The 22567-nt window shown below is 41.5% G+C and overlaps 1 protein-coding gene across 1 annotated transcript in view; it reads left to right on the plus strand.

The window, feature by feature from the left end:
• Window positions 1–22567, plus strand: part of CRYBG3 (crystallin beta-gamma domain containing 3) — a 94625-nt gene that overhangs the window by 19271 nt on the left and 52787 nt on the right. Inside the window, exon 3 of the mRNA XM_055803154.1 lies at window positions 8202–8638. Coding sequence (XP_055659129.1) covers window positions 8202–8638 — 437 coding nt within the window. The remainder of the gene's footprint in view (window positions 1–8201; window positions 8639–22567) is intronic.

Here is a 22567-nt window from a genome sequence, read left to right on the forward strand (position 1 = left end):
CCTGCTTTCCCACATTAATTTCAAGGTAACATAAAGATGGTTGTATTTAAACAGGAGACATACTAAAATTTGATGGCAAGGTCTGCAATTTATGTGATAAGATGGAGACAGATTCTTTTTGGAGTTGCAGCAAATAGGAGAAGAGGCAACGGGCGCGAGTTGGAACATGAGAAATTCTAGTCACCTGTAAGATTTTTTTTTTTTTTTGTTCTTTTTTTCTTTTCCTTTTCCCCCCTTTAAAAAAAGCGTGGTCAGATATTGGAACATGTTGCCCAAAGATGTTGCAGAATCTTCATCCTTGGAAATACTCAAAACACAGCTGGGTGAAGCCCTGCTCTAACTGGAGCTGCTTTGAGCAGGAGATTAGACTACATGAACTCCCCAGCCACATTCCTTTCAGCCTAATTTGCTCTGTAATTCTCTGTCACATCGTTTTTCATCTGGTGTGTGAGCTCACGTAAGTTTTTTTTTTTAAAAAAAAAATGCCACAAACTTGCTGAATATATATAGCTATTCTTACTGAATGTCCCTAATTCTGACTTTATAATTAGTTTCAAGTTCTACACAAAGTTAGAAATCAAAATTAAGCCCAGTGGCTTGGTTACCCACATACGTTTCCATATAGCATGGGGGGGTTTATATTGTCATTGTTTTATTTTATGTTGTCTTACTTCATATGAACATTACCAAAGTAATGTCTGCTCAGCCTGTGTGTGGATGCCTGCTGAATGCCTGTGTCTTAGACCCAGTAATTAGAAATCAGAGAGACGGATTCTTTGTCTTTTGGGAGTCAAGGGAGGTGGCCTATTGCTGGCAATCATGAATTTTTGGAAAATCAGAGAGTTACCTTTAAAGATTGTTGCTGACCACAAGTGAAAAGCAAAACCAGAATGGTTTTAGAGTTTGCATGACCAGGATTTCCCTTGTGGAACCTGAAAGCAGATCTTTTTCTCTTTGACAATGATGTAGACTCATGTTGAAATGGAATTTCATAGGCGTACATAGTACCTCCTGGTTTCCCAGGATGCTTTGTTGAATTAATGGTGTTGTCAGCTGTATGTGTTCAGGAAGATATTTCAAGATCATCCTATCTAAAATCTTGGTAAATTCCTTTATCATACTGAAGATTTTTAGAAAGGATGAGCCTGAAATAGAACTCTCTACTACTTCAGTTCTTCAAAGAAAGGGTCTTGAGCAGGAAACTTCACTTCTGAATGGGTGGGGGGAAAAAAGGGGGGGAGGGGGTTAAACCTTGCTCAGTCAGGCACAGGAAACTGCTGAGACAGCAGATGAGAAGCAGAAGCTGGTGCCAGGTGCTGTAGGCTGCCAGTAGGATGTAAGTATGGGTGGAAATTGCACTGTCTGACCCCATTCTCAGTGTATTGCCTGCTTGTGCACACCTTCTGCATTGGAAAGGTGAATTTCACCTTTATTTTTTTAATCTGTTTTCAAATATCAGGGAATAATTGAGTAAAAGAGGATTAAAATTATTTCACTTTTGTGAAATCATTTTCACTAGAAGGCAATAGAAGTGTAATACTGGGAGAATTTAGAGGAAAGAACAGAAATAAGATCGACAATTAAATTCTGTTGTCTCTGGCTCCATGCTAGACCTTGTAGTAATAAGGCAATGGTTACATGCTAAGAAATGAGTACAATTCTTAACCTTCAATCACAGCTTTACAGTAATTTCAGGAGAAAATTCAGAAGGGAGAAAATTTAAACTCTGCAAATGGTGTAAACAGAATTTTTTAAATCATAAAGTGAACTGCCATTCTAGAGACTTTCACTGAGTTTACAATTCTTTACAATTCCCTGTAAAGGTGACCTAACAGAAACTTTACTTCATATTGTACCTCCTTTTTCCTCTACCTTTTCATTTGAAGTGTTCACCTTTACCACTTCGGGGTTTTTTCTTTGCTCAGGGAAGGCGAGTCTGGATGCTTCCTCTGGTTTTAGGAGACCATTACAGAGTTTCAGAGAGTGTTTGTTTCATCTTTTCTTTACTCATCTGACAAACTAAATTTACATTAAGGACTCCTTGGTGTTTCAAGAATTCAGATGGGATAAACAAATTTTTAAAGTCACAATGCTGAACTTTCAACGGAGGCAGTTGTCTTTCCAAATGGTAAATGTTAAATAGTAATTGAATTTAAAGAGGTTTATTTTTAAAAATGCAAAACTGGTACAGTTTAACTAAAAGTCCATTCCTGTTTAGCTTTTAGCCCAATTATGAAGATGCCATGATTTCCTTAGTTTTCTAGTTACTCTTGTCTTCCGGGGTTGTCATGACCTGATTTTTTTCATGTCAAAACACGCAGGGAAAGGAGGATGTGGAAGGAAAACATCACAGTATAAAAAAGCCAAAATATTCAGAGGTTCAAAGCACAGATTGCTTGTAGAGATGGAGAACTCACCTTTAACTTAAATCCCCCCAAAGCCTGAAGGCTGTCTTTATTAATCTTTGGGGTTTTGCTTTTTTGTGATTGTTTAAAAGGTGTTTTTTAGTTAAGACTAAACAGTTTTTGACAATGGTGGAGCTCCCTTGCATCATCTCCATCCCCACTCTAATTACTGGCATAAATAGGAAAACCCCGCTTTGCATGTTTTTTTAAATCCATTTTTCTCATGGACTCTAGCAACAGTGGACTTTTAGGAGTTCTGTGCTTATTCTGTATTTCACATTCTGATAGTACATGTTTCCTGATTATTTTTTTTTTAATATTATGACAGTTTTCTTAAACGAGTCTTGTTCCTAATCTATGTCTCACTATGTCTGGTTCTTTTTAATTGGGTTTCTGTATGCATTGCCTCCTGTTGGTTGGGAATGCCCAACTTCTTTTCCTCACAGTAGCTGGGGAAAAAAAAAAAAAGCTTATTTTGTGTGTGGATTGACTGTACCTCAGCGTGTCCCACTCATTGCAAACAAGTGGGCGATCACACCAAAGATGCTTTAGCTTCCCAGAGAAGGGAAATCTCCTGAAGAACATACAGTAGTGATTCATTGTGAGGATGTGCTAGTCTGCCAGCAACTGGAGCTATTTCAGCGTGGATTTTGTTTAGCATACAATGTTTACATACTGTATCACTGTTCAAATTAAATGGGATGCTCATAATTGTTAAATGAAATGCAACCATCTTAGCTATGTTGAAAGGTCACAGTCAAGGCTAGGAACATGGTTAATTTTCCAGTATTAGAGGGAGCAATGCCTAAGTGTGCTACTTTGTGCACCCAACACTTTAATCTGAAGCTCTTAAACTATTTCTGCTTGCTAGCAAACAGAAATTCTGGAGTAGTGCTCTGACTGTTTCTCAGATGAATAAATTGGGATGTTGTGGTTAAATGGTTTGTTGGAGGTCCCTGGGGTGAATCACTGATGATCCTAAAATCCTGATGACTGGCCATCCTCTCTCACAGGTGCAGGTGGGATGGGGTGGTTCAAGTGCAGGAGTATATCTGCACGATATGCAGAATGTCTCCATCAGCAGCTCCCAGTGCGGCAGGACAGGCGGTCTGTGAGAGGTCTCCATGCAGCTATCTAGAGTTTCTGCTTTGTGATGAGCCTGTATTCGTGGGGAGTGAAATTCGAAATGTCTGGCTGTTGTGGCTGGAAGCTAATTCTGTGTTCACAGAGATCTTTGTTTTAGTGCTGTTAACGTTTTCATTTCATTCACTTGTTAGGGCAATAAAAGAGACTGTATCCTTGGCAGACAGACATAACCCCTGCCAAATGAGAACCTCTGGCAATTTGAACTTTTGCCACCCGACTGCCGAGAGACGGTGGCCTCCGGGGTGGCTGTTCCCAGCTGGTAGGGAGGTGAGGCAAACCTGGCAAAGCAATCCCTCTTCCAGGTGCTTGTTGCACCGCTGGAGCTGCTCTCTGCCCTTCAGGGGGGCTGTTCACGCTGGCAGCAACCCCTGTGCCTGACTGCCTAGGTGCACTTAGGCTTTGGGCGTATGTCTGTGCTACAGTCAGGGGTGGATTACAGCTTGGAAAGCATACCTAATCTACCATGGAATAAATTAGCTCAGATAAGAATCACACTTGAGACATGACATCACGGGCTTATGTTCTGAGTCCGAGCTGCCAGGCTTCTCTGCAGTGGTTGCTTCAGCAAGGTGGGACCACGCTATCTGACTGCACGGTAGGTACAGCTTCGGTTATTGCTGCAGTCTCTTCAGTCACCTGATTTAAGTCATAATCTTGTTTCACGCTCTGCCGAGCTTCCCCTCTGCACTGGCTCTGGTTGCATGTGAGGTCACAGGACCATAAGATAATTCAGGTTGAAGGAATGCCAGGATGTCATCTAGCCCAGCTTCCCACTTAAGGCAGGCGCAGCTATAAGGTCAGGCCAGGTTACCCAGGGCTTGCTCAGTGAAACTTTAAGTAACAAGTTGGTAAAGGAATAAAAGCTAATTAAAGCTTTTTTGGAGCATGTCACAAGGAGGTGGACAAGCTCATGGAGAGTAGAGAAAGAGTCAAGGGGAAGGCTGATAACAGTATAGAAAAGGAGCAGAAAGACAACACTATGGCAGGAAGACATTTTCCCTTGCATCAGCAAGTATCTCAAAGGGGATCTGGCAGGTAGGTTTTAATCCAGAAACTACTGTTTGTGCGATAAGCCTGAGAAACTGTTCAGACTGCTGTGACACTAGAAGATGATTATTTTAACTGATGACATGAATAGGAGAGTCACTGGTATTTTTCCAGTGGTGTGAATATCAAACTGCTCAAGCTTGTTCGCCACACAGATGGAACTGCTCTGTCGAGGTCAGCTGAAGGCCCTGACTCAAAAACTGGTGGGATATACCAGGGAAAGGATTACTTTGCCTATACCCTACACCCTTGTCTTTTTTTCCCCTGAGTATTTTCTCAGGGCTTCTGTCAGAGCTGAGCTTGGAGAGAGATATGAGAAATAAGTGAAAGTTACCGTGACACTGCCTCATGGAATCGCTGTTTGGCTGTGTTTGTCAGGTGCTAGGGCCTGCAGGCTCCTGCCGTGTTAAAGGCTTACTGGCTTTACAGATCATGTGCTTTTGTCCCAATAACTTGAATGTGGCATTATCTTCAAACACACACTTCAAAATCTGTAGCAGGAACGGTTTCGTTTGTGTAATGCCTAAACAGTGGTTCAGACTTCGAACTGAGATTCTTTGGGCAAATGATGAAGCAGCAATAGCTCGTGCTGTCTTTCATAGCAAAGGCAAAGTGGAGCAGGAGGGAGCATATATGGAGAGTAGGATCGATTGTATTGAAGGCAAGAAAGAAGGATTTGCATAGTTTCTGTGTTGGGACTTAATATCCGTGTCTATCTTCAAGTAAGCACAGTGTAAATGTTCTCCAGGGCTTTTTTTTATGCAAGACACTATTTACGGTTAAAGGTATGGAAGGACCCTTTCATATTAAAACTTCCTGTTCTTTTGATTTACCAGAAGTTAAGTAAGGAAACGAAGATTAAAGAGGGAGGGAAGTCTAAATAGATTTCTGTTTCTGGAAACAGAGACTACAAAACAGCTTTTCATGCAAGGCATAAATTATGCTCACAAATAAGCAGCACAGTCTTTACAAGCGTTATGTCTCGGAGCTGCTAGGGGAAGAGTTTCACATGTAGAGATTTAGCCATATTTGAAGTCTCAGTTCCTAATAGGAAAAAAACCCAGTAGTTCCTGAATACAAATGACTTTAAAAAAACCCAACAAACAACCAACAAAAACACATAATACTGAACTGTTGACAAGTTTCAAATGTAATATTTTATTTTATAGTTAATGCATTTAGCTGTTAACTTCATAGATACTGTAGTAATTAATATAAATGTTTGTAGTCCATAATAGTTATATCTGCAGAGAAAATAATATGAAGTGTGCACTTCCTGCACCGAGATACTTTAACTGACAGATGTGTGTGAATGATATGAATCACAAAACAAGGGAGAAACTCTGCCTGGTATTGAAGAATGCGGAGGTATTTTTCAAAGTGAAGGAAGAAGCTACGACAGTAGAACTTTGAAGTTGACTATGGTGACTCATTCATTCATGTATTACCAAATTTTGGAAATGAATTTTTTTCTTGTGTGTGTTTTGGTTTTTGTTATGCAAAGTATTTAGTTCCTATGAGGTAAAGTTAATTGTACCAGAGATTCATCTTAGGTTTGCATGTTACTTTACGCAGTTTGCCTCGTACTGAAGATAGCAGCCAGCACTGCGGAACCTCTGTGAGCTGCGCTGTTGTCTTCATTTCCAGTGGTGGGTTTGGGTAGAGTTGACTTGTAAAGTAGTAAATACCTGAATACTGCAGGGATGACTACATCCCTTTGGGATGCATCAGCTACTGATTAGTGCAGTATGTGGGGAACCAGGTGGGACCAAAAAAGCTGGAGTTTGACTCAGCCCACTTTTGAAAGTCTACTTTATTGTGGTTGTTTGTGTCTTGCCAGTGTGAAGAAAATAGAAGTTTGTATGGATTTCTCAAGAACAAATTAGTGCCATTCAACTTCTGTCCTCACATAAACAATTCAATTTTCAACACATATATCTGATCACTTAATACTAAGCAATCGCATCTATTCTTTGTATGAAAAAGGTGAAAAAATATTGCTTAAAGATCAAAGACCCACTGCTCCAGTATCACTAGGCATAACTCGCAAGTTTTTAAGAAATTGCTGTTTCCCAAGGATTAAACTTTGTTCATTAAAACGCTTTTTTCATCGTTAACATGATATTAGATGGAATATTCAAATAAGCCTACTTGTTTATTTTAGTTTACTTGAACAAGTATGTCTTAAAGTTGAAATAGGATTAGTGACCTAATGAAAATAGTAGCTCTCTGCATAGATTGGATGGGTAGGTGTTATCCAATTTTAAATAATTACTCTTATCCAAAGATACTGTTGACACAACTTAAATTTGCCTAGGACCTTTTGTTCATGTTCTCCTTTCCCAATCCTGTTGAGCAGAATAGATTTCATCTAAGAAAACCTGGGGTAACTTTATTCTGTTTAAATAAACTGGGTTGAATCAGAGATTGAAATTGCAAGGATTGTACCGTAAAGATAAAATAGGCAGCAGCAGCATATGGCACCCGCTGTGAAGGGTGGGGATGGGTGAGAGGTGCTCCCCAGCACATTTTAGGCCAGGGAAAAAGCATTTTCAGATTGTGAAGCTGAAAATGGCATTACATGCGGTGTTTGTGAAGCCTACCGGTGAAGTTGCATCATCCTTTGGGGCAGATGGTCATGGTAGAAGTAGCATGGGCTTGGGCAGAGGTTCTTGGGTCTGCAAGGGAAGCTGACACGGAGGAAATTCAAGGGCATAAACTGGTGAGGACCAGAGCTTTTGTTGCCCCGGGGGTAGGTGCTCAGCAGAGTTGAAGAAATGAACAGGTGGTTTAAATGAAGTGAAGCTCTGCCTTAGTACTAATTACTTTGTTAGCTGATGGCCAGTTCAGAAGGTCCTGGGTGCAGGGGTGGTGGTGTGTAGGACTTTGGCTGTATGGAAGACTGTGCAGTTTGAGCATGGTAGACTATGGAGCTGTGTGAAGCTACAAATAGATTTGGAAATAGAGTTGTGCAGTTAATTGGCTGTAGAGTTGAAGGAAGGCTGGCCAAAGGGTGCAACGTGGGGTTGCTAAGCATAGCGGGTAGGGATTAGTCTCTGGGTTGTGATTAGAGTTTATTTTATCCAAATTCTGTTCTTGATTCTCCTGTTCTTTTTACAATGGCAGGCTACCCCATGTTTAAGGCTATGGTACATTTGTGTTTTGCTGTGGTGTTCTTGTGTATATTTTCAAGCTGAAAACTGTTCATCTTCCAAGTGCGTAGAAGTTTGCTTGTGAAGTTGTGCTTTTTGAGCAGGTCAGAGTCTAAAGGATGAAAAATTGCCCCTTGCTTCTTCCTTGATTTTTTTTTCTGTCAGTTGAAGGAATTGTTCTCCATTTGTCTTTCTGTACTTCACTTCCACAGCAGCTGTTTTGTAAGTCTTCTAGCCTATGTAGTCCTTTTGTTTTTTTGTAGAATAGGTGCCTCTTTAGTACAAAAAACAGGAGAAGAGAGCCCAGGGCTTTGATCTTGAAATGGACCTTTAAACAACAAATCTCCTCAAAGGAATATATTGCATAGGAGCAAACTAAAATTAAGGAATTTGGGAATGTGGGAAAATGACAGGAAACATCTCCTTTATGTGCTTCTTGTATTTGTCTTAGGTTTGTCAAAATGAAGAGAAGAATCATTCCACAGAAGAGCTTAGCAAGTCTGAAATCCAGGAGGAGCTGAAAAAGGCTAACAGCCTTCCTAGTTTGACTCCTGGAATCAAAACATCAGATAAAGACAAGCAACCCCGAGAAGGCTTTTTTCATTTTCTTGGAAGCTTATTTAATATTGCAACAAAATCTTCTTTGGTGGAATCTAAACCTTCTACCTTTCAAGATGAACCCAACAGATGTGAAAAGGATTTACAGAACACAAATACCCTTCCGGAGAACGTGCAGCCAAAGCATCTGAAAATTGAGGAGCCTATCTGTTCTACAGCTAGAATAAAAGAAGATTCTGTAAATAAAGATGATGCCATCTTAAATAGTATCAGGAAAGATATCTCACAGGATCTGCAGGGAGGCTGGAAACGATCTGCCGATGCACAAAAGTAAGTTTTATAATTTAGTATTAAATATGTTGATGTTGGTGCATGTGTGTGCACACAGGACTACCTTGTCTAAGTTCTGCTGACTGTGTGACAAATGACTGTCATTTGTAAGGATGGTTGGAGTGTCCCTGACTTGATTTCATGCAAAACTATAGTAGCAACTATCTTAAATAAATGAGATTGACTGCAACAAAATAAAACTTTAAAGAAGGCTTTCTAGAAGTCTCTTGACCATGGATAGATCCAGTGTAGATCCATCTAAGTGATAGAGGTTAAAGATGTGGCATTTAGAAATACATTCAGTATTGTGGATCTACTGAAAAAAAAAAAAAAAGTGAGAAGAGCTTACTTCTGTCCATATTGTGGGCTAAATAAAGGTTTGAGTATTTATCTTTTTTGTATCTCACTAGTTCAGTGGTTTTACTTCTGCAAGTAAGGTTTCCTCATTTTTAAACTATCTTTTCTGGTTTATTTGACCTGGTGATTTTTTGCTTCTGTGTTTTGTTTCCCCTTGTTCTTTGGGGTTTTCTTGTAATGTTACATAAAACACACTGTTAGCCTGAATGTGGAACATCCTTAACAGTTTTGTAATATTTCCAAAAAAATGGTGCCAAGGGCACGAATGTGAGCTTGAGAGTAGAAAAGCAAAAACATTGGCTGTGGTCCACACTGTATGTTACAAAATCTTTCTGACTGTGGCATAAACGTAGGTAATAGTATGCCATAAACATCTGTGGCTGTTGTGTTGACTATTTGATTATATGTGGGGCAGTACAGTGTGAGTTTGGAGTTAGGTGTGTACGTATGCATGTGGTACCTGTCCAGTTTTTGATAGTTGTGTAGAATATGGACTTGTCCACAGGCAATGAATTCGTAAGTGATGTTTACTCAGATTTTCAATACTGCCCAGGATATTTTTTTTCAAATTTAAGCCAAAAATAATCATTTGGGGTAACCAGTAAGTCTGTCACCATGCTCGTACTTGTATTGCAGAATGAGTGGATGTACGGAGAAAAAACACCTTTCTTTTTTTTTTTTTTTTTTTTTCCTTTGAAGTTATAAATTTGAGTTGCGCTGAGTATATTTATTTGTGGCATGTGAAGTGTTTCATCTGCATATAGGAGGTCAGAGATTCCCAAAGCAGCTGCCTAATGAATTTCGCTTCCATACTGGGGATGTCTCCGGTACTGTGTCCTCATTTATTATTCAGTAGACTTGCGATTTGAGGCATCTGTCATTGGCCTTTATATTATAAATGTAACGGCCGATCAGGATATGAATAGGGGATGTGATACCTATTCAGGTGAACTTAAGACTGTAGTTCCACTACCAAAATACAGTACTGCTTGTAATTAATAATAATAATAGTTGTATTCTGGTTTGGGGTGTGATGTGGTCGCCTGGTTTTTATTACAGAATCTTACCGTAGTCACACACATCTGACTGAAGCTTTTTCCAAGCTGCATGTTGCAGCCCAGCACCACTGTATCGGTTGATCTAGAAGAAAAGTTCTTCTTCCCTCAGTTGTTATCTGGAGAGGCCTAGGAGCATTACATTGTTGAGTCTGAATTCTGAACAAACCACGTATTCCTTAAAGCCTTGGACAGGCTGGCTTGCTGCATGTCTCTTGCTGCGATTTGCTGTTTCAGTAGTATAATCTGGAAACCTGCAGGTAAATCGCGTGCTGTTGTGCCAGGGGCTGTGCAGACACACAAGAAAAGTCACTCCGTGCCTCAAAGAGAAAAAAGACAGTAGGCATTAATAGATCTTTTTCACTTTTTACTTTGTTCCATGTGGTTTCTTCCATATTGTCTCTCAGCATGCTTTCGGCTGTACTTCAGCTATCCACAGCTACTGGTTGTATCCTTCACTTTGCAGTGGCAGTCTGTCCTCCGGGCAGTTGTCTTTTTCTTATTGTCTTCGCCAGCAAAGTCAGTCCTCTTAGATGCTGTGCTCCTCTAACTTACCTTGGGTGTCTCCTGCCTGTTCAGACAAATAGGAATCTCGGAAATTTGCTGCAGGCCCCCAGAGTGTGGTGAAATAAACACTAAACATGGCCATCGGAGCCTGCACTAAGTAGATGAGAGGCAGCCATGGCCAGCCCCTTGCAAAGTCAGTCTCTCTCCCTCTCTCCATCCCCCCCACACACCCCCAATGCAATAAGGAGCTGATGCACGTCTTTCCTTCCAGGTAGAAACCTCTGACTTCTGCTGGCTTTTCAAAATGTATGCATGAGCCTTGTTTTGATTTTCCTGTTTTATTGACGCCTGCAGGCCTGTGAATAGCAGCGGTGGAAGTGGCAGAAAGTCATGGTATTTTTTTGCTGCCCCCTTGAGCAGTAAACTGGTAAGGTGCTGAGCAGTCTGTATGCACAGTTTAGATAGAGGGTCCAGATGGTCCCAGTCTTCACTTGCTTGTTGGAAATCCTTCTTCAGAACAACATTGATTAGTAAGCTTGGCATTAATAAAAGCTTATAAAGTTCAGAAGGTGTGGTTATTAACTCACTGAAGTGACCTCCTTGCTCTGTGCAAGTATTTTTGAGTTACTTTAGTTTCCTTGAAATCAGAGTTGGAGGTGGCATTTTCAGTTGACAATTGTCCCATGTCGTTAGATAACCTGTGCAAATCAGTGTAGATTTTTTTCAGTATAATTTACCTGTCTCATGGTCAGGCAAGCATATGAAAATGTGTGTTGCTAGTTTGGAGGTAGGGGTAAGTCAGTCAGTATGCAGATTGAAGTTTTCCAGTGGAAAATTACTTTTTTAAATGGAAGAAAATCGGGCGGGGGGGGGGTGGGGGGGTGTTGTAGCTGTTGTAAAATCAGGCAAACGTTAAACCAGTCGTTTTCCTTTTAAGCTCATTCTCAAAGGTACTGTGTACATTTTGCCCTTTTTGGCTCAGGATACAAACAAGTTAGACAATCTGTGTAACTTTCGTGTGTGTTTTTCTCTGCCTGACCACACAATGTGAACTGTGTTTTGAAGCAATTAGTAAAGAGAAATGGAGATGGAAATGTGGAAGCAGAGGTTTGCGCTGTTTACCTTTTCAAAAGCTTGACTTGAGGATACCTCTTTTTTCTGTTATGGAAGGGATTATGCTGGGTTTGTTCTCTTTTAGTTTATAAGTTTAAAAAACGTAGAGCAGATTTTTCTTTTCAGTACTAGCTAGCTACTTTACTAAATATTAACTAACTGGTATTCATTTAGCATAGTTAAACTGTAAAAGTGCTCCCGATTGCTGACAGCTTGCCAGATAGTTTTGTAGAAATTATTAAGAAGTCATTGAAGGTGGGTGCTAAAAACACATGAATAACGATGGGGGGAAGTTGTAGCACAAAGGAACAGGAAGGTCCATGGGTACCATGAAGGTAAGGAATGGTGATCTTTTGTGAATCTCTTGATGTGCTAGTGATCCATATAAATTCAAAGGTACTATTGATTACTATTGATTCCATTGATGGTTATGTTAAACTGCAATTTTAGCATTTAATGTAGAAGCAAATTGCAGCTGTGGGCTTTACAAATCCTTAAGACCACCCCGTTATTAATTTTACCACTGTTCCCTTTGTCATGAGGAACATTTAAATGAATTTGTTAATTCTAAACTACCCTCAGATATTAAATTGGAGGTTATCTGTGGTTAGGGAGGAGGTTGCAGTGATAAGAGAACAGTTGTTAGATTGCGTAATCCCCATTAGAGTTGTTTTAAAAAACCCAGAAAACAAAAACCCACAAAAAACAATCTTTCAGAACTGTAATATCCACCAAATGGGTTCAGATGCCTCTACCCAGACAACTTCATTAACCTCATCTCCTTAAAGCAATATTTTGCAAAATACAAGGAAATCAGACTGCTCTGACCTGTAGGCTGAGGTTAATCTTGCCCTCAGTGGGAGGCCTGGCACTTGGTAAAGACTCAAATTTCCAGGCCCTGAGCCAAGGAAAGTGGAATTCATGAGCTCAGTCTGTGGAGTACGTGTTTGTGAGGGACAAAATGTGTATGTCATGTTATTCCTCCGTCACCCTGACTGGTTGGCTCACAGGTAACTATACCTTAACGGCTTCTGCTCCTTTAATCCAGACAGTGGCAAGTGGTAAAGGAGAAGCACGCAGGACAAAACCATGACAAATCCGGCAAAGCCTCTAGACAACAGTTACTGCAGACAGTAACATGGTAATTGCAGCCCTGAAGATGGGTGAGGAGAGTTGCATTGTCCAAGTCTCCAGATACTGCATCCCTTAGCCTTCCATTTGTCTGGGATAGTTAAGATTTCCTTACCATTGAGAAGTGAAGCAAAGAATTGGGCTTGCAGTGTTCTACAAAAAGTTAAGGATGAGGTCAGTAAAATATAGTCTTACAGTAAAGCTTATTCAGCTATGAGTGGAAAAGAAAAATGCAAAGTAAGGTATTTGCTGCTAAGCGTAAAAAAGTCTCTTAAGTAAGATGACAACTTTTGTATAGAGTAGTCCATAGTGGCAGAGGAGTAAGTACAAAAGTGAAAGGTTCATGTTTAGTTTTAACCTTTGCATTCCTTCTTAATGATGTTAAAAACCAACCTTTACCTGATTAAATAAGCCTTAAAAATAAAGCTGTGGAACAGTGGGGATGCACTTAATCTAATTTCTTGCTGCTAAAAGTCTACAGGAGGGAGATCAAGGTTTCATAAAGTGACAGAAATAAACATGGGTTTGCCTCCACTATCTTTCATTCCTATAACGCAACGTTCTTTCAGTTACACATATATTGCCTTTCACTGACAAGCAATGATTTGGCTTCGGAATTGAGGCTGTTTCACTTAAGATTCCTGAGAATGGACTTCCTGCGGTACATACTGGTCATCTTCTGAGGAATACCAGTCGTGGTAATAGGCAGTACTCTATAGGTGACTGAGAACACAACCCTGATAATTTATGTTCGTTTTTCTTTTTTTTTCCCCGGGGGGGAGGGGAAGAGTAACGAGAGTAATGAGCCAGATCTGTTCTATTGACTGCTTGCCATTTGCCTATTTTCTAGTAGATTTTTTTTATTTTTATAACATCCAGTAACAATAAGTGGATGTTGCATGTAGTGGTGTGCAAAACAATAGTACTTGTGAAACTGCACGGCTTGTTCTGAAGTTCAGCAGGAAACCCGTGGTTGACGAGATGAAAATCAAAGTTATACCCACTCTAAATGTTTGGATTATAAAATCCTGACCGCTGGTTAAGATGCTAATACCCCGATTCAACAAAATGTTTAAGGTCCTGATCTCTACCTTCTTTTATGAACCTTGTGGACTTGGAAGTGAGAAAGAATCCAGTTCCACATAGGATCAAAAGCAAATGCTCAAAACTGTGCTTTTACACTTCACACCCTACTCGAAAAGGGAGGTAGCCTTGAGGAGAGAAAAATTTCAGACCATTTACAGTTCTACTGTGTTACACATTATGGGGTTTTGTGAGGAGTTGGTTTTTTTTTTTTTAATGTATTTTGTCATCTAGTAAACCTGTTGCTATACATCTAATTGCATAGTGTTTCCCATCTTAGTGCTGTCAAAAATCCTGCCCTTTTATTTTGCTCTGTTAGAAACACATCTGATAGAACCCTTTAGGTCTACATAGTTCTGGTTAACATGTCTGTTTCAGAGCTTGTCATTCACCTTTGTGTTACTGGTCAAATGCAGGCTTGTGGTGATACAGAACAGCTCTTAATTTGTCTGATGGATTGTGTATTGTGGTTTTGATACCATCAGTATCAGCAGCATTCATCTTTCACTATAGATGCCTTTGGCAGACAATCAAGAATAAATGAATGGAAAGTAAATGACTTAATCCAAGCAGTGGGCTCGCCAGGTGATTCCTGAGGTATAATGTAGAAGAGTGGGAAAGTTGCTACTGCATTTGTTGAAACCAAATACATCTTGTGGTCAGAGCTGTGCCTGTCACTGTAATTGCCTACCCAGGACCTATTTTACATACAGGACCTGAACATTTAAAACCGTAAGCGTACACACAGCATGGCAGTGTCCATCCATCTTTGAAAGCATCTGTTGGGTGATGGCAGTAAGAGGAAAACGAGAGCACTGTGTTGGTTACTTCTATTAAATAATACCTGCGTAAAGATTCCCATTGTACAGACAAATAGGGATAGCTATACAGTAGTATACAACCCGTCAGAGGCAGGAGGGACAGCTGCTTCTCTTTTTAGTAAGAGGTTGCCTTCGGTGGTGGCTCTGGGGAAGACCAGGAAGCTGTGGACCCTGGGTGGTCCTGCCAGCGTGTGCCCTGCCTGCCTGCAAGCACTGCTGTTTGGACCTAGATCGGTTACTTTTGGTCTTGATTCCCTGATGCAGTTTGCACTGGAACAGACACTTGAAGCAGCACAAGGAGGAGTGGGGGCAGAAGTATCTTGGGGGGGGGAATGAGAAGGGAGGAGGGGAACATAGTAATTTATAACAAAAATAAAAAATGTCTTCCAATGGCTCTCTAGCTTCTGCCTTCAGAAACTGAGGGTGGGAGCGCATTGTTCAGTGGTTGGTGCTCAGGTGGACGGTGAGTCATTGCTGAGAGTGACTTGCTTGAGAGGAGTGTAAACTAGGTGGGGAGCTTCACCCTTCTTGGACAGTCAAATATGGCCTAAAATTCATTTAGAAGGCTGCCCTGGGGAAGGATCAGGATCATCCTGCTCCTAATTCTCTTGGTGAGCTGTGGAGGGAAGCCTCCAGCAGTGATTGCAGGGGTATACACAACCCCCCATAGAAGGATTTAGGGTTAGGTCACTAAAGAAGAGGGCTTCATTATTCTTTAATTGTTTCGTCCAGACACATCTCTACATCCGTACCTTGATTTGAACAAACCACCCTTTAACGCTACTCACAGAGCTGCAAATTGTGACCCGAGACCTTGTCAGGATAGGTGCTGTGCTGGGGCTCAGCGCCCCGTTTCCAGCAGTGGGGTGGGCAGATGTCAGGGCTCGGCTGCAGGAGGAATGCCAGCCAGGCCTGCCCACCAGGGAAGGGTACCTGCCTGGAGCTGGGATGTGGGCCACAGGAGATGTTCTTGTTGGCGCCAAAGCAAAGATTTCTGTGTTTCTGAAGGGTGAAAGCTGCTTGGTTTAAAAGCAATACTTAACAGATGCATTGATGCAAAATTGAGCTAAATTAATTAAGCTGCAAATTAATTCATTGGGTTGTCTTGTTGCACTGAACATTTTTCAGTAGCGTTGTTCACTTGTGCAGTGTATTCAATTAAACAGAGACTGTTTCTTAGAAACAGTATTTTACAGTGTGATTTTGAAGTTAAGGAGCTACCTGCAATGTAATTTTTCAGGCCACCTGCGCCTTTACTTGTCAATCAGGGCTTAATTCTCGCACCTTCATCTTTACTGTTGCAGGGTAGCAAGTAGCATCAGGGAGAGGGTACCACTGGGTTCCTGCTTTAAGTAGGCAGGTGGGCTGCTGGAGCATGTAATCACCTTTGGTTGCCTGTGTAATGCTCGGGGCAGGTCCCAGAATAATCTGCTGATGCACCTGCTGAACTCCTCCTGGCCCTGGCGTACATGGAAGGGAAGAATAATCTTTCTGGCATCGCAAAGTCAAACCCTTTGGTTTCCTTAACACATCTGAAGCTACACTCCTGCTTGAGAGCAGAGGGATGTTCTAGCTTTAACTCTGCCTTATGTGTGAGAGGCCAAGAGGGGTGGCTTGCTGCCGTCTTGAGAAGAGAAGGCTGAGGGGAGACCTTCCTGCTGTCCTCTGCTCCCTCGTGGAGGCCTTAAGGGAGATGGAGGCAGACTGCTCTTGGAGATGTGCGCTGTTGGGACTAGAGGCAACAGGAACATGGGATATCTGTGAAGGTGGTCAGGCCCTGGGGCACATGCACAGGGCTTCTGTCCCTCAGAAGTGCTCACAAGTGGTGGGACGAAGCCCCGAGCACCCTGAGCTAGCTGGCTCAGCGTGGATCAGGGGCTGAACTGGACGGTCTCACACGGTCCTTTCCAGCCTGTATCACAGCTCTGTGCCCAAAGGCAAGGCCGTCTCCCACCAGGTGACTTTGTGCCATCCAGCTTCTGAAGGCGATTTGCTTTTCATTGGACTGTGCAGCATCTTGTAAGCCCTCCTTGCATGTCAGCGCAAGGCAGAGCGTGGCAAACTGCCGCAGAGACAGCACAGCCCGTGCTTGTCCCAGCTCCCTGGGAGAGGCAGGACACAGGCATTTAAGCACCTCAATACCTGAGCGACAGAGGGGTTGCTCGCTGAACTACATGGGGGGGGGGCAAGGGTGGCAGGTAGGTGTGCGTGGGTGCTTCCCGCAAGTATGGGGCAGAAAGGTTGGCTGCTGACAGGTACTGGGGAAGGGTGGCGGGATGGCGGGGAGGAACTGGGAGTGATTCCAGACCCTTCATGCTGCTCTTGCTCTTCCAGCTGCCAGTGTTCTGCATCAATCTTGGTCTGTGCTTTCTTCCTCCAGACTCAAAGAGTAGGTTGCTTTTCCAGGTGTGGAAGATAATCAAGTAGTCCCATGAAGGGCAAAGGGGAAGGCAAAGCATTCCTTCCGAGGTCACAAAGACTACATTTGCTTTTATTAAAATAGTCACTGACTCTTAATTGTCCTTACGGAACATTAGCTTTGAAATTTCCTGCAGAATCAGCTGTGTGCAAATCACTTCAACCAAACTTTTGACCTTTTGAAACACATGTTATGGAGTCCCAGGACACTAGTATTTCAAACTTCAGATTTAAATCATGAAGCTATCCCCTCAGGCTAAAAAATAATTTTCTTTCATTGTATATGGCAACTTTTCAGTTAGCCCACGGTGTCTTTTTTTTTTTTTTTCAATAAAGGCTTTTAGTTTTTCCATTTATGAAGATCTGACATGAGTGTAGAAACCAGCTGACTAAGTAAGGTTAGAACCAGAAGGTTCTTCAAAGTGACTTTAAGGCAGTTGTTTCCAGACAAAGGACCTTAACATAACGAAGGAAAAAAAAGTTGTCAGTTAAGTACACAGTAGAAAAAAAGCTAAGTGGAAAAAAATTAAAATAAACAATAGCATAATTTTAAAATAGTCAGGGAGAGGGAGACGGGAACCACAAGAGACATACTGATTTGGATCAGTGGTTTTCAGCCTGTAGCCTGCAGATCTCTCTGCTCTGGGAGCTGCTTCTGAGGGGTCTGTGAGAGGAGATTAGGGGAAACATGCACAGGTATGCTGGAAAAAGCAGGAGACTGCTGGGCGGGGGAGAAAATACCTGGAAGAGTGAGGTATGAGGAAAAAATGACCATTGCACGTCTGGGGAAGCCCATATGCTGCAGAAACAAGTCATCCCGCAGTATGCTTATGCTTCAGCAGTGAGCCCAGGGCCAGGTGATGCTGCTCGGGAGGGCTCTCTAGCACGGATGCTGTGCGGTGCAAAGGGAGCTGGACTGCCTGGGGATCGGAGGTGCTGTACCCACGTAGTGCTGTATCATGCTGTGTGATCTTCCTCAGTCTTTTTGAAAGCAGACTAGGGAAGTCTGCTTTCTGTGTTACGAAATTATAAAGATAGGAAAATTATGAAAATATGAAGATTGGAGGGGTCGCCATCCGGATGACATACACTTGAAAAAGATGCAAACAATATTGTCTTCATGAATGCAGTGAGGTGAGGCATTCAAGGTTGTAGGTGTCCCGCTTCAGGGCTTCAAAACCAAGATTGTTTTATAACTGTCCTGGTTTCCGCTGGGGCAGAGTTAATTTTCTTCTCAGTAGCTGGTGCAGGGCTGTGGTTTGGATGTGGTGTGAGAACAACGCTGATAACACACTGATGGTTTTAGTTGTTGCCGGGTGATGTTCACACTAAATCAAGGACTTTTCGGTTCCTTGGGCCCTGCCAGCCAGAGGGCTGGTGGGGCACGGGGAGCTGGGAGGGGACACAGCCAGGACAGCTGACCCCAACTGGCCAAAGCGGTATTCCTTACCATGGGACGTCATGCTGGCTATATAAACTGGGGGAAGAAGGAAGATGGGGACATCCAGCATTATGGCGTTTGTCTTCCCGAGTCACTGTTCTGTGTGCTAGAGCCCCGCTGTCCCGGGGATGGCCGAGCCCTGCCTGCCCGTGGGGAGTGGGGAACGAATCCCTGGGTTTGCTTTGCTTTGCTTGCGTGCGCGGCTTTTGCTTTGCCTATTACATTGTTCTTATCTCAGCCCTTGAGTTTTACGTTCCTTCCCGATCCTCCTCCCCATCCCTCTGCGTGAGGGGCAGCGAGCGAGTGGCTGCGTGGGGCTGGGTTGCTGGTCAGGGCTAAACCATGACTATAACTAATGCCACTTTTGGGGCAAGTTACACAAGTTGTCCACCATATGAGATGTCAGAAGGAGAACTCCCTCCTCCTTGAGTTAGTCCCTCTTGAACTTTTATTTTTCTTTCAGATTAGAAGATATCTCAACAAGGACCTACTTTTGACAAATTTAATGTAACTCATGTTGACATCCTCTCTTGTTGCTGTCAAACAGCCTTTTGTGAAACTGAATTAAGGCTTTATAGGGAATTGAATAGCTTCCTGTGAAGAAGAGAGAGAAGGAATCTCCCAGTATTTGATAAATGTGACAGAATACACACTGGGTTCTGTGTGTAATCAGGCTTTCATCTGTATCCTCATAAGAGCTGAAAAAAATTTTCTTTTTACATAGATTTTTTAAGGTAGGTTCTGAACTGGCGTATTCTTTCTGTGATCAGAAAAGAATTGTTACTTTAAATGTCTATGAGACAAGTCTCTAGTGACACTTTCAAAAGATTTTCTGTGACGCAGCCTGCTTCTAAACGTGTTTCATAAGACTACGGATGAATTGCTGCTGCTGCATAGGAACACGGCGTTTCATTTTTTAAGTGTCTTGTTGCGTGTGAGCATTCAGATTGAACACACTTCTATGTGCTGTAAAAGTAAATGCATCAGGACAAAAAGGTCTGTTGAAAAAAATTTTATAATACACTGAGCAGCAATTTCTTTTATCAGAGGTCAGAGATCCTGAAGTTGCCGTGTCTGTGGAGGAGAGGTTGGTTCCCTTTTAAAATAGCATCCACTGCAAAAGCTATCGGTAGAGGCAGGTCTGCAGGAAAGCAGAGCTGTGTGTTAGGAGGCACTAGCAGAGGCCAGCTACAGGATGGGGCTCCGCAAAGTGGTGCTGTAGCCAGTGCTAGTCAGGATTGGGTTTGTGCACAGAGCTCCGTAGGGCAGGTTGCTCTGAGCCTTGCTCAGACTCCAAATCAATCAGTTGGACCATAAAATTCCCTCAGAAGACAAACAGAGAGCAAAAATAATTGGGAGAAATTATAAAGGGCACCAAATAGGTGAAAAAAACCTTATGTTTGTCTTGCCTGGCTGTGTGTAATACACGTTGTAACTATTTGTTTGGATCTGTGGCTCAGATCAATGTAGAAATAGTGTCCCATCATGCTGGCTTCTCCTTGTCATCCCTGTGTAGGCAATCTTCTGCAAAAATAACCTAGTCATATTTCTGGATGGTTTGGGTTTAGGAATTGCTGAGTTCGTGGCAAGAATTTGAAGGCAGTATTGGGTATGAGAGGCAAATGGAAGGACATTTTCCAGCTTTGTGTCAGAGCAGTAGTGCTTCCACATGTTTATAGATAAATTCTGAATTTTTCCCACTGTGTAGCAGACAAAATACCAACTGTGAAATGAAAGACACTCAGTAAAAGTTCATTGCCATTGAGCCGTTCATTCAAAATAATGCCTTCCTTTCAGTGGAAATGAGTGTCTGGTACCTTGCAAAATACCATCAGTGTGCTCACTTTAAACATGTAGCATTACAGTTTTCCTTTTCAAAAATCCATAAAACTGGTTCAGAGAATTGGTGCCAACCTGTGTTCTGTTTTCTTGAAATTTTTTTCTGGATTCAGGACAGTTGTAGACCAACTTTTATTTCTGAGGTTGGCCAAAGTCTAGGAGAGCTGATGGGTTTTGCAAAAGCTTAATAGTGATTATTTGAAACATTTTGACCCCATTCTGACGTAACTGAAATAGGAGAGGTTACTCGGTAAGGTTAATTCTGAATGACAGCATGATCAGGTTTTGCATTCATAAGACTTATTTTTATTATGGCTATGACTGTTTAATGCCGAGCGAATATAGTGTACTGCAGAACTCAACAGATCCTTCCTCTGAGATTTCTAGGATCTCTGGAGCTTTGGAAAATATTTTCTAATGTAGAAGAAGGTATTCTGTGAGGAAGTGGAAAATAATGTAATTTTATTTTTTTTAAGGGAAACAAAAATTACGACCCTTTTTCCAACTGTGTTTTGTTTTCTTTAATTCAGAAATGTGTATTTTTCTTTGAAAAGGTGCGAATCGGAAGATGGTGACTTTAACAAATTGTGTGTGTGATGTTTAGCAGCAATCACTATTGGTATCTGAGGAAAACAAACGAGTGGTATAAAAGACTAAACGTAGGCATCTAACTTGGCAAATGCTTGGGAGACATGCTATTTATACACAATTTTCCTGTTTCCTCTATGACAATATACCTGGCTAATAAACCCTATGTTGAGATTCTGCTGTAGCCTTTGTCAGAGATTACTTTTAATTTAATCCCAATACAGACTTCTTTTTCAGGTTCTCACAATGTCTAAATTCCTGTATTCATGTATTTTGGCATTAGCCTAAATATACCTGGCAATGTAAAACATGCATATAAATGACTGTTTATATCTGGTTTAATGTTTATAGATACGAATAATTTCACTTTTGGTTCACTTGTATTCTTTGAATGTACAAATACTGCACAAGGAGGGAGTTTCCTTGTGATTTTAAATAGTATTAAGTTCCCTCTTCAAAATAAAATTAATATTGAAGTAAGAATCTGGGCCACTAACACCTTGATAGAAAAGAGATTCTATTTTAGACTGGTAAATCTACTCTATTTTTGTCGTCTTCTGTGCCTGTTGAGCGAATACACACTCGGAATTCATACAGACAATCTTTGAAATTAGTGACTCGGTGATACTCAAAGAAACAATTATTTATTTTGCTGTTCCATTTTTCTTAGTAAATGTATGTTTGATTTCTCACTTAAATTATTTGTCCTCAGCTCCAGAGCTGTAATAACTTCTCGTAAAGTGTGAACTACTGGTAAGATGCAGAGAGCTCTTAAAAAAGCTGTGAAGGTATTTTTTACTTACGGCAATGCTTTTATGTTAGAAATCAAAATCTCAGCTGACACCTTTTCCACCCCCACCCCTGAGAGACTCATCTGAAAGGAGTATGACCATTTCCAAGAGAGGTGCATGGCCACTTCCAGCCGCCGGGTTAGCAGACATAGGGCAGACTGGATGAGAGTTTGGAAGGGCTTGTTCTTAGTTTAGGTGGAGGCTGGGGCAGAATGGAGTTAAGCACAGCCTGAGCCTCTGCTTTGTCCTAAGGTAAAGAATGGAAAAGCTGATGGTCACATTCATATTGTCACTGCCTGATTTTTATGAGAAGTCTTTAACCAATAAAAAAATAAGGGGGAAGGAAATAAGCTTTAGGAAGAAAGGTATTTGTGACATCTGTTAGTTTCAAGAAATAAGAAAAACAGCTGCTTCAGAAAATTGAACGTGACAGTCTCTGAATTTATCCTTAGTATTATCAGAAAGAGCAGTAAAGGATCAGAGTCACAGTTTTTCCATGGTGGTTCTTTCATTAGTTTTTGCATTCACTTTTTTTGCTACTAACTTTAAGACTAATGATGGACTAGATCTACCAGATCCTTGCCACATTTCTAGGCTTCTTATTTTGGTATTTCTTCCAGCCTTCAAGCAAGTCTTCATTCTTACCTGGTCTCCATTCACTCTCTTTCCTTACCACCCTGTGTTTCAGAACACATCCCTGGTTGTATACTTCTTTTCTCCATGTTTTGCTTCTCATTTTTGTGTTCCTTAACAATATATTGAGACCTTGGGTAAAAATCTAAATT

The sequence above is a fragment of the Falco peregrinus genome, chromosome 4 (genome assembly GCF_023634155.1).
Source record: "Falco peregrinus isolate bFalPer1 chromosome 4, bFalPer1.pri, whole genome shotgun sequence".
In the NCBI taxonomy this organism is placed as follows: Eukaryota; Metazoa; Chordata; class Aves; order Falconiformes; family Falconidae; genus Falco; species Falco peregrinus.